Raw genomic sequence first — 17,790 nt, forward strand, 5'->3', positions numbered from 1 at the left:
ATGACGATCAACTACTCCAAGACCGTCGCAATTGAACATAAGCTCCACAGCCCCTTACAAAGAATTTCGGAAAACCGTCGGCTGCAAACTAAGTCACCGCACAACTTCCCCGCTTCGACGCTTCATCAAATGAATTCCTAAATTCAACATGAGGTTAAACGATGAGAACAACCAGTACTAACCGTAGCAGAGACCGGATGCCACAAGGAAGAACAAGAAAGCCAAAGACCACAATAGACTCCAGCCGAAGGCCCATTCAAGATCTCCTTCCAATCAAGTCGCAAACCAAACAAACTCCAGTCTCCTAGAAACCTCAAATCTTCCTTCACATTATGAAATAGAGATTGAGATGCAAGCTCGATAAACCACCAATGGACGCTTGAAGGCTGCTTGACCAGGATCGATGGAAGAATTAGAAACCCACATCAGAGTCGGCTATAACCTGCAACCGCCCACCTGAAAAAAAAATCGACACTAGAAAAGCAATCCAAGCTATCCATAGAGCGATAACAATACTCGACGCTCTGAGGAGAATACATCAGTTATTGTGGAAGATTCTAGACGAAGAAGAGATGATGATTTTCGTGACCGAAAGCAAGATGACCAAGAAACAATGATTGTGAAGGTAACATGGCTCCTCTTATCCATGTTGGTATCAAAAGATGTAGAATATTCACATGTTATGAGTTACTTATCATAAGGAAAATAGAAACTATATGGAGTGTTGTCCTGTTTACGCATAGAAATAAAAATACTGATGTCTACTCTGCTCTATGCAGGGAGAAGAAAGGGAAAGGGAAAGAGAAAGGGAAAGAGAGAGAGAGAAAGAAGTATCCCATTGAAAGATGATTTTGAAGCCTCCAAGAGAAGGAAGACGAAGAGGGATCAACGGGTCTCTCATCTGCAGAGCCAGGGGAATACTCTCCAATGCCACATCAGTCATCTTTATCAATGGGTATGGGACCATCATCGTACGAAGGCAGAGAGCGAAAGGGCACTAGTAGTATGATGCAACATTGAGGTTATCTTGAAGAGCCAAACATCAGATATCTTGGTAAAGAAGCTTCCAGCAAGATGTCTTGTCGTGATCTTGACCCGTATCCTTAAAAAAGAGAGAGAGAGAGAGAGAGAGAGAGAGAGAGAGAGAGAGAGAGAGAGAGAGAGAGAGAGAGAGAGAGAGAGAGAGAGAGAGAGAGAGAGAGAGAGAGAGAGAGAGAGAGAGAGAGAGAGAGAACCAATTTATTATCTCTCTCCCACTGCTTGAGTTTGCATCATGAAACAATCCCTTTATGACGCATCATCGATATTATTTTTTCAGATTTTACTAGCAATTTCCTTGACCTTTGGTATATAATGTATGATCATGAGTGGGATGACGACAAGAGGCAGAGACTTGAACGGAAGCGGAAAGATCGGAAATAGACTCTTGATGATTCAGAGTATACACTGACATGATAGTCCCTAGATTCTTGGATGTGTTTTATGAATTTTTCTTTTTATTCTGTTTTAAGAATTGTCTTGAAAAATCAGAATATTGATTGAGAGAGTTATAAACACATCTGATATGCTCAAATTTAGAAAAGACCAAAGATTTATTTGATTAAAATTCCTGTCTGCTATAACTCATTTTTGTCAATTGTAGTTTTTTTTATTGTTTTAGACGATAGTGTGAACTAGACCGTCCAATTTTTTTTACTCAAAATCAACTTTCATTACCCAATTTGTAAACTTGGAATTACAACCACATAAGTTTTTGATCTGACGTACAAATGATGCAATTTTCTAACACTTGAATCACTAAGTTAGATTATACGCTAACTAATTAAGGGTATGACTGGTTTTCCCGCTACCACCCGCAAACGCAGCTTTTGCGGTTGGTAGCGGTTGTTGGCGTTTTGCAACAATCGCTCAAATCGATACAAACCGCTTCAAACCGCTCCAAATCGCTCTGAACCTCATAAATTCAAAAGCTGGTTCCAGCTAACGTTTGCAGTTGCGGGCGGTCGCGGGAGGATAAAAAAAATTCTTTTTTTTCTAAAACAATATAAATACAAAAATAAAAATATTCAATAAAAAAATTAAATTGGAATTATAAAAATGCTAAAATATATCTATTATATTTTAATTAATATTATAAAACTTTAAAATAAAAATATTTTCTATATTTAAAAAAAAAAATAAACTATAACTTTCTAAATATAACTTTTATATTTATTATAATATTATTATTTTTGATATTTTTATAATTGTATAAAATGTAAATATTGTTAATTTATTATTTAACCGCTGCTGCATTTGGTAGTTAACCAGTCATAAGTATCCCGCAAACGCACCAATTTCTAACCGCAGAACCAGTCGTACAAATCTCTTAAAACCGCTAGAAACCGCAACCACCCACATCCGCAAACTCCCGCAACCGCAACCGCTGCGGTTGAACCAGTCAGGCCCTAAATCATCTCTGTAACTTTCACAACAACCAAACCGAGTTCATTTACCACTCGAGATAAACAGGCTCTTTAACTCTAATAGACCTCAAGACGAACATAATAAGTTGTAAGAAAGGCATGACACAAAACCGGCAAAACAATCTAATCTAACTATTGAACCCATAATTAATGATTTGCTTCAATACATGTCCCAACAGATTCGATACCACCGGTGCATCCCATCTTACCTTCTGGCTATCACTATCCTTCTTCCAAGCTTGAAACCGAACAAGGACATCCGGATTGAAAGCGGACCTTGATGACAACAAAACGGGAATGCATCAATTTTTGGTCCCAAGTGTAAACCCTGGTCCGTGGACAGCATCAATTCTTTTGTCCTAAGTATAACATGTCTCGATTTTTTTTTATTACTATACTAGATAACTTAAACACTCAGTCCGTGATAGAAAGGATTCAATGTCAACAATGCCATACCAACAGCTTCGGTGAAAACAAAGATTGATATCTTGAGTTAAGAACAACAGTCACAATTTTGACTCGCTCAGTATCGGCCTGCCCCGGGTCTGGTTCAAAATGTTCAACAACTTTGGAAACTATGATTTTGCCTGGTTTTGACCCAGTATGAGTACAATATACAGTGAATTAAAAATGTTTGATCCACAGTTTTCAGTTATTTTAGTTTACAAAGTACTAATAAATCCTTTTCATATCGTGTATCCACACACGTTTTCTAGGCACTACAAGACATTTAATCGATTGCCCAAAGCCTACAAGATCTTTCATTACAAAATATACAAAGATCAATACAGTCTAAAGGATAAAACTTGTTTGATGCTGCAATTTTTTTAATTTTAAAACTAGTAACAATCACGATAACAAAAATTAAAACTTGGATCTGTTAGAAACTCTTCAGTTCAGGTCTCCATTATTTTTCAGCACATTGAAATCTCAGGAGAACGAAAGTTAATAGTTTTAACATCATAAGAGTATTTCATTCAAATAATTTTTAAAATCTTAGTTTTGAGAAAGCAATTTAGAAAAATATAAGAACAGTTTTGAAAAAGAGATGCCTCCACTCAGTTCAGGTCTCCATAAATTCTCCGCATGATAAAATCTCGGAAGAACGAAAGTTATGTTTTGATCATCATCGGAGGCAAACTACTTCTACACATTTATCAAAACGAATATATAAATCTTTATAGAAAGACATAGGATCTAAAAATTCTATCAAGAAAACTCGAAGAGAAGCAACGAAGGTGATGCACGGTGTTAGGGTACGATCTCATCACTACTGTATTTATATGCCACTAGAATGAGGGGGCAGGACTTGTGAGTAAACCCTAGCTCAATCTTTGGGTCATCTTGGTCTATAATGAATGGGCTTTTTGTTATTAGGCCCATGATTTTCTTGGTTGTGCTATTATTTTTTTTTCTCAAAACCTGTGGACTGTTGGTACGTTAAAGAGAGCAAAAAGTATATGAATAAACGCTTTGAACAAAAAAAAAAGGTATATGAATAAAAGCATTTTATAAGAAAAACATATATATCAGCAAACCCAAACATACAAACGAATAATCACACAAGTACTGAAAGTAGAGTACAAACAAATAAGGAATCAGAGTTGCACAAACTCAAAGCCAATACAAAGGCTCTCTAAACCTATACACACCCAAACACAAACTACTAACTTCCCGAAAAGGAGACGAACATGTTATCCAAAATGTCAACATTTCTCTCCTCCCTCAGGCTTTTCTTCTCACTTCTCTAACCAACTTCAAACCCCATCTAACTCTTCTCTTTTATAGGTGTGACGATAGGATCATAAGCATGCTAAGTTATATTGGCAATACAATCAAGTAAAAACAAGTTAAATAACAAGAGCCCTATAAAGATTCTTTTACTTGCTATCTCACTGGCTACTCTTGGTTAAGCCGCTTCGTCCAGCAGCTCTGCACATACCCCAAACACCATATTCAGTTTGAATAATCAAAGTGTATCAAACAATAAACCATGAAAGTTAAAACTAGACCTTGACGCAAGAATCTGGGCAGTGTTGGAAGAGCTCTTGCTATTTGAGAACCTTTTGGCTCTATTGTCCTGATCTTTCTCCACACGCATAGCAGCAACTTCTTTCTCCATTGCAGATACTTCTCTTCTCATCTTCTTCGCTTCAACCTCCATCGCCTTTGTTAATGTTTCCACCTTCTTCGCCAGCATCTACAAACAAACCTCAAAATTATCATATACTCACAACTCCCTTTACAACACTTAACAGTAGAAACAAACACATGTAAAGAACTATACCTCGATGGCATCATCCTTGTCTTTGAGGCTTTGGTCTTTTTCATGAGATGCTTTCCTCAAAGACACTACTTCTTTCTGCAGCAAATCATACAGAACACCTGGGACGCTATCCTCAGTTGCTGCAGGGTTTTCACTTTGTGGCTTCTCCTCAGAAGTTTCTTTCCACCCATTAGCTGCTAACTCTGTCTCCTTAGCGGCATCATCAGAAGCAGGCTTGTTGAAAGAATAGTTCCCAGGTCCGTTTAAGAGTGCCTTCCCCCTGTCCAAAGATCTTGTTCCTCCGTCAAATGACTTGGATGTTCCTTTAGCATTCTTCAGCACAGAAGTTGAGTTTATAGACAAGGAGTGTCTCATCTGAGAAACTGGAGCTTTCTTCGAAAAGGAACCGTTCGATGGAAACTTCTGTAAGTTGTCAGATCCACCAAGTGACTGTCTGCGAGAGGTGGGTCCGTTACTCATGCTTCTTGCCTCCGGTGTGTTCCTGCTTGAGGTTCCTCTAAGTGTCTCCTCAAGTACTTTAAGCCGTAGTTGAAACTTTTCCTGGTAATTGCACAAACTTTTACTTGCTGTTTTATGTAACAGAAGATTAAATGAGAGAAGCGGACTAATGCATAAAGATACATTACTTTTAACTGTGCTTCGGATTTAGCAGCTCGGTCTGTTATGGCAAGCTTATCGCGAAGCTGTTGCATTTCTCCCTGCAAGGAGTTAGAGAATCAAGAGGTCAGAATGTTGACATGATAAGTTTCATCCCAAGTATCTAGGAGAGGGTATTAAACCTGTAGGAACCTTCTTTCTTCAAGCCATTGCTTCACAGGCATCACTTTATCATTACCATCTTTCCACTCGTTTGCTACCACCGTGGCAACTCTGTTTGCCGTAACCTTCGCACGTGCGAGCTCTCGGTCTAGAGTTTTCCTCTCTTCCTGAAAGACACATCAAGAATGCAATTTCTTTATCAATAGACAATTCTTGTAGCAAGAAACTATAGAGACTTTATTGGCTTTATATTTGTGTGTGTATAGTTTACATTCATCTCTTGGAATTTCCGCTGGTAATCCCTCACGGCATTTGCAGCAGCGCCACCTGCAAGAACAGCCTCTTCCAGCTCTCGTACTGTCTGAGTGAGCTTCTCAACTTCAGCGACTTTCTGCCTGTGCATCTTGTCTAGAATTTTGTTTTCTTCCTAAAACATACAATAAAAAAAACTAATCAGATTGTTGGCAAACGACATGTGATAAGAGTAACTACAAAGAATAAGATGATAACTGTCAGAACCTGACAGATCTCTATTTGTTTCATCAACTCCTGATTCTTATTTTGAAGATCATCAACCATGGCTGCTTTTGCCAGTGCACCTTCAATGGTCCTCTCAGCATCAAGCAAGGCAGCTTCTTTTGATTTAGTCAGACGATCCAAAGCCCTGTTGTCTTCTTGAAGCTTCCCAATCTATTCAGAAACACAAAGCAGTTGAATCGTGATTTCAATATAAAGGTAGAGAGAGAGAGAGAGAGAGGGGAAGCAGTTAAACTTTTAAAAAGGAAATGTAAAAACACCTCTGAGCGTGCAAGCTTAAGCTCAGCTTCTAATGGAGCAAGGATGGCTTCTATTGGAGGCATGTCATCATCTTTTTGTGCAGCATGGACCCTTCTTAAGGTGGCTTCAGCAGCAAACTGAGCAGCCATCGAGGCTTTCTTCTCCTCATTGATTTTCTTGATTTCTAGATTCTGCAACACGGTTATTATATGTATTAATAAATTGAAAGGTGTAACATAATCAAAGCTAAGGAAGGATTATAAAGCCAATACTTTAGTTTGGAGAATGGATTCGGTCAGCTTGAGCTTCTCATCCAGCTTAGCAAGCTCCTCCGTAAGCTAACACATAAGAGGAAAAGTCAATATAAATAACAGGTCCAGTCTTCAAAACTCTTCACAGTTTATAGAAGTCAAGAACAAACACGTGATGTAATAATTGTTCGAAGAACTATGTGGCAGTAAAGATCCTGAATGCACTTGGGATAAATGCAGCTGAACCATTTCATGTTAAAAACTTAAAGACTTTGTGGTGAATGAAAGATCTAAACTCTGATGTGGAATGTAGCAACCATTATTAATTAACTGAATCCAAAAAAAAAAAAAGAATCTACCAAAAACAAATCAAGAAAATGATTGAACTTTCTTTAAAGAATTTCTAAATCTCAAAAAAAAAAACAGACAAGAAAAACAACAAAACAAATCAGACAAGAACTTCCTTAAAAGAATTGCTAAATCTCAAACGAACACAACACAAAAAAAAAAACCAGAATCAGACAAGAAGAAGAAGAAGAATAAACCTCTTCAACAGCTTTCTCTCTCTGTCTCTCAGACAACCTAAGCGCTTTGATCTCAGCGTGAGCTTCCCCTAACTCTCGATCTTTGTCTGCACATCCCAACACACAAGAAAACTAAATCAACAAAAAAAAATAAAAATAAAAAGAATCAGAATCTATAGATCGAAGCAAAGCATTGTATATTTCAAACCTCTAACTTCGTTCTCAAGTCGATTAAGCTCCACTTTAACTGGATCCGAGCCATGAAGCTGAGTTATGAACTCATTGTCGGCCGCTGCGTCGAAGCTCGGCCTAATTGGCCTCCTCTTCGACGAGCTTTTTCCTCCGCCTCCGCTCTCCTTGAAAGACGCCGACACAGTCAGTGACGGATACGACGCTGTGGCTGGTTCAGTTGCATTCGCCGATACATCTCCGTCGCCGGAAACATCCGACATCTCCGATCTGATCCAAAATGCTTAGACACCTATACAGTCCAAAAACAAAAAAGTATCAGCAGCACTGTCGTCAGTGAGTTGAATAATAATGCAGATTTCGAGAGAGATGGAGAGAGTTCTGCTCCCACACGAGGAGAGAATGATGCTAACCTAGAGGCTAGAGAGAGAGAGAGAGAGAGAGAGAGAGTTGAGAGAACTGTTTCGTCTTCTTTCTTTCTTTTTTTCTTTTTTTCTAGTGAGAGAGATGAGAATGTGAGATTAGAGATTTAAATGCTGTTACAGTTGTTTCTCTCTCTCTTCTCTCCAATAGATTTGACAAGACAGCAAGAGGATGAGGGAAAGATTAGCATTAATTAATCTCATCATCTTTTTCATAAATGATGTTAGGAGTTTTCAAGGCTCCTAAGACAAATGTTGTAGTATAAATGATTGTCGAACCAGTTCTGAGGGATATCAAAGCACTGAGAATGCAAGTACTCACTTAATCTAAGTGCAAACAATGATTTAGATGGGTTTTAAACTATGACTAAAACTAGAAAGCAATAACAGAATGATACTTTCTTGACTAAAGGAAAAGAGAACTCATGGGCATAGGGATTAGACCTTGGGTGATCAAGTATCGAACTAAGGATGGCAAATGATCAATCAAACTATCAACCTTAAGCCTAGACACAATTCTAAGCAAGCTCTATGTCTAGATGAATGCTCATTTGCTAACATATCTCAAACATCAAATGTCTTTGGTTGAATAATATGAAAGCAATCATTACTAACAAGTCTATTAGCTATCTTAGCATCTTTAACAACAAATGTCTTTGGCAAAGTATACTAAAAGCCTAGGAGAGTTGTCTCGGGCATTTCATCGAACACCTTTCGGGTGAGAAATGCCTAAGGATCAACAACTGAGTGGCCAACTCAGAAGATGCATTATGATTACTCTACTAGCAAGGAAATATGAATGATCTACACTAAAACATCCTAGCTCTAACCTAATCACCCTTAATCTCCCTAACCCATGAATTCAAAAGGTGATTACTCACTAATCTCCATGATTCCTCTTAAACCCATATTGGATTTCAGATTAATCATGTAGAGAAATAGATAAGAAATCAACAAGAACACAAGAACATAACAATCAAAATCCAAGAGATCCTTGTGTATTTCTCAATAGATCAAAAGTTAAAAGATAATCTGCCTCTGGTGGCTACAAAAGATGTTTAAAACATAGGTTTTAGAAATGTAAAACGTGCATAATGAAATGACCAAAATGCCCTTGAGAAATCACAAGTTCGAGCAGAAACAAAACACGGAGCGACCTCAGCCCGTCGCTCCGACAAGTCGCTCCAGGCTTCGGGAGCGACCTCGCTGTGTCGCTGCGAGAGGTCGCTCCGGGCTCGTTCTCGCGTCTCCGGGTGATGAAAACGCGAGCGACTTCTCCCTGTCGCTCTGGTATGGTCGCTCTGAGCTTCGGGAGCGACTTCAGCACGTCGCTCTGGAAGGTCGCTCCGAGGTGTAAATGTGTGTCTCCAGACGTGAAAACGCGAGCGACCTTGTGCAGTCGCTCTGGATGAGTCGCTCCGGGATGTGGTGCACAGCGACCTCATGCCGTCGCTCCGAGAGGTCGCTCCGGCTGTGCTCGTCCAAAGATCACTCTTTTCACCTCTTTTGAGCTCCAAATAACCTCATGTGGTACTCCAGTACCTAATAGAGACTCATGTATGCAAAATGCAACCTAAACATGTCTGAATCCTAATCTATATGATGAAAATGCTCATGGATGAATGGATAAAACAATGCAAATATGCAAGATATCAACTCCCCCAAACTTGTTCTTTTACTTGTCCACAAGTGAACTTTCTAGAACTCATAGGAAGAGAGGTTGAAGGTGGGAGCACATAGCCAAAAGAAACACAACTAGCACACTCTCTTATTACACTCTAGCTTCTCTAGGCCTATCTTAACTCTTTTTGTTCTTACACTCATCATCAAGCATCCACACATTCAAATCAACCAACTCTCACATTCATTAAGCACAAAACATCAGGTGAATTCTTGCAAATGGTCAGTTGGTCCAAGTCATTTGGTTGGGTAAGGGAAGGCTTTTATTCAAGTGATTCAAGAGGTTCAAAACATATGATCTTTAAGGTGGTTTACTCTCAAAACAAGTAGCCTTGACATTGCACATAATATATCTAAGAAAGGGACCAACTCATGCATACAATGCTCAATCTCCATTGTTCTACCCTTTTCCCAAACATATCATTACACAATCATTCCCAAATGTCAAACCCAACTCACATCTCTCACCAAAAGATCTTAAGAACTTTAACTCTTTCTTTTTGAAATCTACAAGGGATTTTTCTACAACCTCAAAACATTTCTTAGCTCCTAACAACTTTGCTAGCCCCCTTTTCTTTCTTTTTTTTTTTTTTTTTTCGATTTCTTTTTTTTTTTATATATATTTTTTTTTTAGGTTGGGGGCCAAGACTTTTCAAAACTAGAGCTAGAGGTTCTCTACTTATCCCAGAAAATCAATTCACTTAAGCACAAAGAGTCTATCCTTTTTATTTTTCATTTCTCCCAAATCATGATCACAACACTCACCCTCCCACCTATAGCTAGACAAAAGAGTGTCCAATCTAGCAAAAATGAAGATCAAGCATTGTCGTTCCCGATACTCTCAACATTATGCGCATGTAAGACTTTCCGAAGAAGGCCTCACTCATCAAACAATGAAAGCTTAAAAGGAAGGAAAGGTTTTGGGAGTGGTCTACCACTAGAGTTTGTCAAAAAGATTGGCATAAAAGATGTGACAACTCCAGTGTGTATAGCCATGACTCAGTACACAAGGGACCCTAAGCAAGAAGCATTAAGTTCATTCATTTCTAATAAGGTTGTAGTTGGCTTCAAAGACTGAGTTTCAGCAATCAACAAGTTTCAGGAAGAGTTTTCAAGGCTCGAAACATACAAGTCTTTTTGAGAGGTGCAAAAGCTAGTCAAGTGCAACGTAGTGTTCTTTACAAGGCATTCAAATCATTGCTCCCAATGCAAGTGAATGCAACCTATATGCTCTAGACTCTCCTAAAAATGCAAATGATGCAAACTAAATGATTGATTTTTTTTTTTTTTTTTATCTATGCAAATAGGTATGCCATGCATGACTCAATGAAACAACATCAAAGCAAACATGATCAAATACTTGGTACCTCCCCCAAACTTGAGTGACACAGTCTCTGTGTCGTCAAGTAGAGAGAGAGATACCGAAAAGAAGACTAATATGCAAAAATGAAATGGTATATACAAGGGAGTGTGGTGGGTTACCTTCTATAGGGAATGAGTAGAGGGAGATGCTCCCTCCTCGTCGTCCTCAGGTGGTAACTCTTCAAGGTGCTCATCAGCAGGGGTGTCCATCTCTTCAATGTAGAAGGCTTGCCCGAACACAGTTGGTTTCCTCATTTTCCTCTTGATGTCAAAGTGGAGGATGTTCTCTTTACCCAAATGGAGATCAATCGTGCCTTCCTTCACATTAACAATAGCTCCTGCTGTAGCTAAGAATGGCCTTCCTAGAATCAATGGGTCTTGAGCCTCCTCACCCATCTCAAGCACCACAAAATCTGTAGGTATCTCATACCTTCCAATCTTCACAGGGAGGTCCTCTAAGATGCCCACAGGATACTTCACTGAACGATCAGCTAACACCAGAGAGAGTCTACACTTCTTGTACTGAGTGAATCCAAGCTTCTTTGCAACAGACAAAGGCATCAAGCTGACACTAGCTCCCAAATCGCAGAGACTTTTCTCAAATACCATAGGTCCAAGAGCACAAGGTAGTGTGAAGCTTCCTGGATCCTCTAATTTCTCTGAACATCAAGCCTCTGGATGATGGCATTGCACTCATGGGTAAGAATCATCATGCCTTCCATCTCCTTCTTCTTTGCAGCTACAACATCTTTCAAGAACTTGCTGTATTGAGGAATCAACATGAAAGCATCGATGATGGGCATTGCAACCTGAGCTTCACTCATTTGCTTCTCAAACAGAGCCTTGTATTTCTCTAGCAGCTGCCTCTTGAATCTACCAGGGAATGGAAGTTTGGGTTCATAGGGAGGAGGAACAAAAGAACTTTCACTTGCTGGAGTAACAACTTCACCATCTTTTACTGTCTTCTTCTCTTCCCCAACCTTTCCTTTACCTTTGGCTTCCACTATCTTTTCCAAGATCTCGTCATTGATCTTCTCATCAACAATCACCACTTCATCATCTATGTTGATGGCAACCCCCTCACCTAGTTTCTCAGCATCCTTGGTGAGGGTTTTAGGAGGTAACTGCTTACCACTCCTAAGGGTGATAGCTTTGGCCTCCTTGGGGTTTTGGTCAGACTTTCCAGGTAGAGATCCTTGCTGGCGATTCTGGTGAGTGTTCATGGAAGCAAACTGATTCTCTAAATTCCTGACTGTAGAAGCAAGGTGAGAGAATTTGTTGTTGAGCTCATTGTAGCTCCCATCAATCTTGGTATGAAGGTTCTTCAACTCATAACCAACATGCTTCTCACTTCTAGTCTGAGACTCCAAGATTTGTTTCAGTAAGGTATCAGTGCTGCTCTCTTGAGGAGCAGAGGAACCAGACGAGGGGTTTTGCTGAGGCTGATAGCTGCCTTGCTGGTTGTTTCTAGGCGGATAACCACTCTGTTGGTTGTTGGGATAGGATTTCTGTTGGTAGTTGTTGTACTGAAAGTTGGGCTCCTTTTTGTACCAGCTACCATTGTTGTTGATGAAACACAACTCTTCCTGACCTTCCAAACCCTCAACCTCATTGACAGCAAGTGGATCTTCCTGCCTGGAGTTACCAACAAACTTCAGCTGCTCTTGGGTGGCTTTTTCAGCAATGAGAAGGTCGATCTTGTCTTCCAAAGCTTTGATCTCTTTCCTCGTCTGCTTATCATCTGTTCTACTGCTTCTGTCGTGGTCTCCACTGTAGACTGCATCACTCTTTACCATGTTGTCAACCAGCTCTTCTGCATCCTCCTCAGTTCTCCCCAAGAAAAACCCATTGCTAGCTGTATCCAGTCTAGCTCTGTACTTAGGAAGAGCACCACGGTAGAATGTGCTCAGCAAGCTCTCCTTAGAAAAGCCATGGTGTGGGCATTGAGCTTGGTAGCCCTTGAATCTCTCCCAGGCTTCACTGAAGCCTTCCAAGTTCTTCTGTTGAAAGCTGGAAATCTCGTTTCTCAGCTTAGCAGTTCTTGAAGTAGAGAAGAACTTCTCCAAGAATGCTTTCTTGCAGTCATCCCAAGTAGTGATGGAGTCACTGGGTAGAGACTTCTCCCACTGACGTGCCTTATCCCCCAAAGAGAAAGGGAATAGCTTGAGCTTTAAGGCATCTTCGGACACACCATTGGTTTTTGACAACCCACAGTAGCTGTCAAACCTGTCCAAGTGATCAAATGGATCCTCTAGAGCCAAGCCATGATACTTGTTATTCTCGATCACGTTGAGGAGTCCTGATTTGATCTCAAAGTTGTTGGCTGCCACAGCGGGTGCTCGGATTCCCAATCTATGACCATGAATGTTGGGGCGGTCGTAAGTGCCAATGGGGCGAGCTGCTCGCTGTTGGTTAGGTGGGCCATTGTTGTTAGCGCCATTGACGCCTGCATCTTCTTGATGGACGTCTCCCATGTCAGTGTTCAGTCTCTGCAATTGAGCCTGATGTTCTTCTTCTCTTCTCTTTCTAGTACACTCTCTCTCTAAAGCCCTGATGTCTGCTGCTCTTGGAACTAGGTTTGATGGACCCCTGCTCCTCAAGTTCATACACCTGTAGATTAAAGGGAGGTGAAGAAGAGTCAGTAACAAAAGAAAATAAAAATGACTTAGTCTCAAGCAAGTGACTAAATCTCAATGTTCAAATCTACTCAGAATTTGGCAACGGCGCCAATTTGATGTTAGGAGTTTTCAAGGCTCCTAAGACAAATGTTGTAGTATAAATGATTGTCGAACCAGTTCTGAGGGATATCAAAGCACTGAGAATGCAAGTACTCACTTAATCTAAGTGCAAACAATGATTTAGATGGGTTTTAAACTATGACTAAAACTAGAAAGCAATAACAGAATGATACTTTCTTGACTAAAGGAAAAGAGAACTCATGGGCATAGGGATTAGACCTTGGGTGATCAAGTATCGAACTAAGGATGGCAAATGATCAATCAAACTATCAACCTTAAGCCTAGACACAATTCTAAGCAAGCTCTATGTCTAGATGAATGCTCATTTGCTAACATATCTCAAACATCAAATGTCTTTGGTTGAATAATATGAAAGCAATCATTACTAACAAGTCTATTAGCTATCTTAGCATCTTTAACAACAAATGTCTTTGGCAAAGTATACTAAAAGCCTAGGAGAGTTGTCTCGGGCATTTCATCGAACACCTTTCGGGTGAGAAATGCCTAAGGATCAACAACTGAGTGGCCAACTCAGAAGATGCATTATGATTACTCTACTAGCAAGGAAATATGAATGATCTACACTAAAACATCCTAGCTCTAACCTAATCACCCTTAATCTCCCTAACCCATGAATTCAAAAGGTGATTACTCACTAATCTCCATGATTCCTCTTAAACCCATATTGGATTTCAGATTAACCATGTAGAGAAATAGATAAGAAATCAACAAGAACACAAGAACATAACAATCAAAATCCAAGAGATCCTTGTGTATTTCTCAATAGATCAAAAGTTAAAAGATAATCTGCCTCTGGTGGCTACAAAAGATGTTTAAAACATAGGTTTTAGAAATGTAAAACGTGCATAATGAAATGACCAAAATGCCCTTGAGAAATCACAAGTTCGAGCAGAAACAAAACACGGAGCGACCTCAGCCCGTCGCTCCGACAAGTCGCTCCAGGCTTCGGGAGCGACCTCGCTGTGTCGCTGCGAGAGGTCGCTCCGGGCTCGTTCTCGCGTCTCCGGGTGATGAAAACGCGAGCGACTTCTCCCTGTCGCTCTGGTATGGTCGCTCTGAGCTTCGGGAGCGACTTCAGCACGTCGCTCTGGAAGGTCGCTCCGAGGTGTAAATGTGTGTCTCCAGACGTGAAAACGCGAGCGACCTTGTGCAGTCGCTCTGGATGAGTCGCTCCGGGATGTGGTGCACAGCGACCTCATGCCGTCGCTCCGAGAGGTCGCTCCGGCTGTGCTCGTCCAAAGATCACTCTTTTCACCTCTTTTGAGCTCCAAATAACCTCATGTGGTACTCCAGTACCTAATAGAGACTCATGTATGCAAAATGCAACCTAAACATGTCTGAATCCTAATCTATATGATGAAAATGCTCATGGATGAATGGATAAAACAATGCAAATATGCAAGATATCAATAAACACTGAGTTCGAACATGCTTACTTTTCAGATTAATAAACTATGTTTATAAAATTCTATATTAGTATTTCGTACTATGTTTTCTACTGTTTTTTCTATAGTGGTTTACAGTGATTTGTGTTTCCGCATCTCTTAAAATATTATTTTTTTGTTTTAACTTTAAAAATAAAAAAAATGAAACAAAGTTTATACAAAAGTGATTGTATTTTACGGAATTTATATCAGGATATTGGAGGATAAAGTTTTAGTTGAATTTATTATGTTGACAACGGTCTCCAACTTTTTCTTTTAAATTTATTTTAATGTCATAAGATTTGTCTAGAAGGAGTTTAATGGCAGTTTTTCTTGTTCAACTTATAAATTTGCTTTTATGTTTCATTAAGACTATCCGATCCACAAGTTATATTTTTAGATTTTTTTTTATATTTTTATATTTTTTTGATGATTTGCATATATTTTTACATTTATATTTGAGTTTATATTCTTTTGATAAATGATAATTTGCAAAAAAGAGAACATAATTCAGATTTTTTTAGTGTATCTACTAAATTAAGAAACAATTTCAGGATACATGGTGAGACATGTCTAATTTCTACTATTCACTATATTTTTAAAATGTGTGATCTTTTAGATAAAATAAAATAACAAAAACATATTTTATATAAATATTAACATTATAATTAAATAAATTTTGTTACCCTTTTAAATATTTAAAAAAAAAAGAAAAATATTTTATTTTGTGAAACACGAAACATTGTTTAAAACATAATCCAATTTGAGGAACTAATAAAATATAAGGTAAATGTAATAAAGGTAATAAAATATAAGGTAGATAGTCAAAATCATGGTTAAAATATGTTGACATGGTCCCATATGGTTTTTTTAACGCTGGATAATTATGATATTATAACTATGAGATTCTAGAGCCAACAATTCTACATATCGTATGAGTATTTACGCCTGATTGCATCACCTGGGCTGTCTTATAGATCCACATTTGACAGTACTCCTTGTGCTATGTTGCAGATCTCTTATAAGCATTTTCCCTTTAATTCTTATAACTCCGCTTTTTCCGGAAATTGACACCCAGACCTTCTGGTGTATAAACATTAACTAGATCTTGATCCGAGCCCCCGCACAGGTGTTGGATTTAACTTGTGTTCAATGTAAATTTATAAACCATTGATTTTATAAAATGTCCATTTATATTTTTATGTTTTGTAAAATATATTTAGAGTAGAATATATTATATTATAATATAGATATTTGATAATAATTTTTTATTTGTAATTAATATTATATTTATAATTTTATAACTTGATGCAATTTGATGTAATTTTAATATTCATATATTAACCTATTGGTTTTTTTGTTTATTTATTTAAAAATGATTTTTTTTTACAGTAGGTTTTTATAAATTATTATTAATTTTATGATATTTGGTTTTCTTGAAATTTGTATTGTAGCAGATTAATATATACTATATATTATAGTTTGTGTTTTTATTTTCAGCAAAAAGAAATAACAATTCATTGTAATTAATTTAATTTTTTGATTTTAAGTAAAGTGGCAGATTTGTAAATAAGAAAGAAATGCAATGGCTAAATGTGTAAATAAAAAGAAATATTTAATCTGCTATCTGTGTTTCCAAATAATTTTCATTTAATCTGCTATCCAAATTTCCAAACGACAGAATCTGTAAATGAGAAAGAAATACAGTGACTAAATATGTAAATAAAAAAATATTTAATCTATTATTCTTGTTTTCAAACAAATTTAATTTAATTTACTATCTAAATTTTCAAACAGTATCAAAAGGTAATTCAGTTTTAATAATATAGATAAACTATTGGTCAACCTAGTGGATTAAGAAAGCTTCCACGGTCACTAATGTTTAATTGTATGTATGATTAGTAAGAAAAAGGTGTAATTAGTAATTAGTGAAGATTAGATGCTTTGCGCATGAAAAGAGGGAAAATGTTTGATGTCCCAAATATATGTTTGTTACCCATTTTTCCTGTTAGTACTATGTTTTCTACTGTTTTTTCTATAGTGGTTTACATGGATTTGGGTTTCCCGATCTCTTAAATATTTTTTGATTTAAATTTAAAAATAAAAAAGGAAACAAAGTTTATGCAAAAGTAATTGTATTTTACGGAATTTATACCAGGATTTTTTAGGATAGAGTTTTACTTGAATTTATTATGTTGACAAGGTATCCAATTTTTTTTTTTAAATTTAAGAAAAATGATTGCTGACTACATGAAGTATTGGCCATCACATGTTTAACCATCACATGGTTAACCATACAAAATAAATTTATGTATACATAGCTACACGAAGTACATGTTTTGTATAATAATATCCCTCAACTTATTTATGTTATATAGTTAACATAACGAATTTAATTTTATTTTTCAAAAAATGATGTGGATTTCAGAAACCATTTAAATCTTATCAATTAAAATATGACGTTACTAACGGTAATTTAAGTAAAATTAGATTTGACCCGCCTTTTAAAAGCATAAGATTATTTAAAATATATAATTTACAAAATCTATATGTTTTATAAAATTTTGTTTTTAGTTATTTTAATATGTTATGTTATTAAATTTTAATAAAATTTATGTAATTCATTTGATTAATTGTGAGATATATATTTATTTGATCAATTTTTATTATAAAACTTACTTGATGTCAATTTACTGATTCTAACATCTTATTTGTTTGATATAAAATTAATTAAATTGATGAATTATTTTACTCATATTTTCATAAACAGAAATTGCATTCATTTAAACTTAGTAAAAATTTATATTAGATTCTTTTTCTTAGATTATTTTTTATTCTTAAAAGTATATAATTAATATTTATATACGCGATATTATGTTTGGTTTAAGTTG

At 37.3% G+C, this 17,790-nt stretch overlaps 1 protein-coding gene and 3 non-coding genes across 4 annotated transcripts; 1 reads left to right on the top strand and 3 right to left on the bottom strand.

The window, feature by feature from the left end:
• Positions 1-3,350: 3,350 nt before the first annotated feature.
• LOC125578799 lies at positions 3,351-3,436 on the bottom strand. Its single transcript, XR_007316882.1, has one exon. It is a non-coding gene; the product is annotated as a small nucleolar RNA Z159/U59 (small nucleolar RNA).
• A 79-nt stretch (positions 3,437-3,515) lies between these two features.
• LOC125578800 lies at positions 3,516-3,602 on the bottom strand. Its single transcript, XR_007316883.1, has one exon. It is a non-coding gene; the product is annotated as a small nucleolar RNA Z159/U59 (small nucleolar RNA).
• A 370-nt stretch (positions 3,603-3,972) lies between these two features.
• LOC106367359 (microtubule-associated protein 70-2) lies at positions 3,973-7,905 on the bottom strand. The gene is made up of 12 exons (XM_013807121.3): positions 7,666-7,905; positions 7,272-7,544; positions 7,085-7,170; positions 6,561-6,626; positions 6,309-6,479; positions 6,031-6,201; positions 5,783-5,938; positions 5,532-5,678; positions 5,379-5,450; positions 4,753-5,292; positions 4,478-4,665; positions 3,973-4,397 (listed from the first exon to the last, which is right to left on the bottom strand). The coding sequence occupies exons 2-12, from the start codon at positions 7,513-7,515 to the stop codon at positions 4,358-4,360; spliced, it is 1,881 nt and encodes a 626-aa protein (XP_013662575.1). The 5' UTR covers positions 7,516-7,544; positions 7,666-7,905; the 3' UTR covers positions 3,973-4,357.
• Positions 7,906-12,642: 4,737 nt separating this feature from the next.
• LOC125578686 lies at positions 12,643-12,749 on the top strand. Its single transcript, XR_007316769.1, has one exon. It is a non-coding gene; the product is annotated as a small nucleolar RNA R71 (small nucleolar RNA).
• The last annotated feature ends 5,041 nt before the right edge of the window (positions 12,750-17,790 follow it).

The sequence above is a fragment of the Brassica napus genome, chromosome A9 (genome assembly GCF_020379485.1).
Source record: "Brassica napus cultivar Da-Ae chromosome A9, Da-Ae, whole genome shotgun sequence".
NCBI lineage: Eukaryota > Viridiplantae > Streptophyta > Magnoliopsida > Brassicales > Brassicaceae > Brassica > Brassica napus.

What these genes read in the sequence shown, in the direction of transcription:
- LOC106367359 (XM_013807121.3), bottom strand. Translation starts at nt 7,515, where the DNA reads ATGTCGGATGTTTCCGGCGACGGAGATGTATCGGCGAATGCAACTGAA. An exon ending in ACAAGGATGATGCCATCGAG is followed by an intron (nt 4,666 to 4,752) that starts GTATAGTTCTTT and finishes GTTTGTTTGTAG; the next exon opens with ATGCTGGCGAAGAAGGTGGA. An exon ending in GCCCAGATTCTTGCGTCAAG is followed by an intron (nt 4,398 to 4,477) that starts GTCTAGTTTTAA and finishes GGGTATGTGCAG; the next exon opens with AGCTGCTGGACGAAGCGGCT.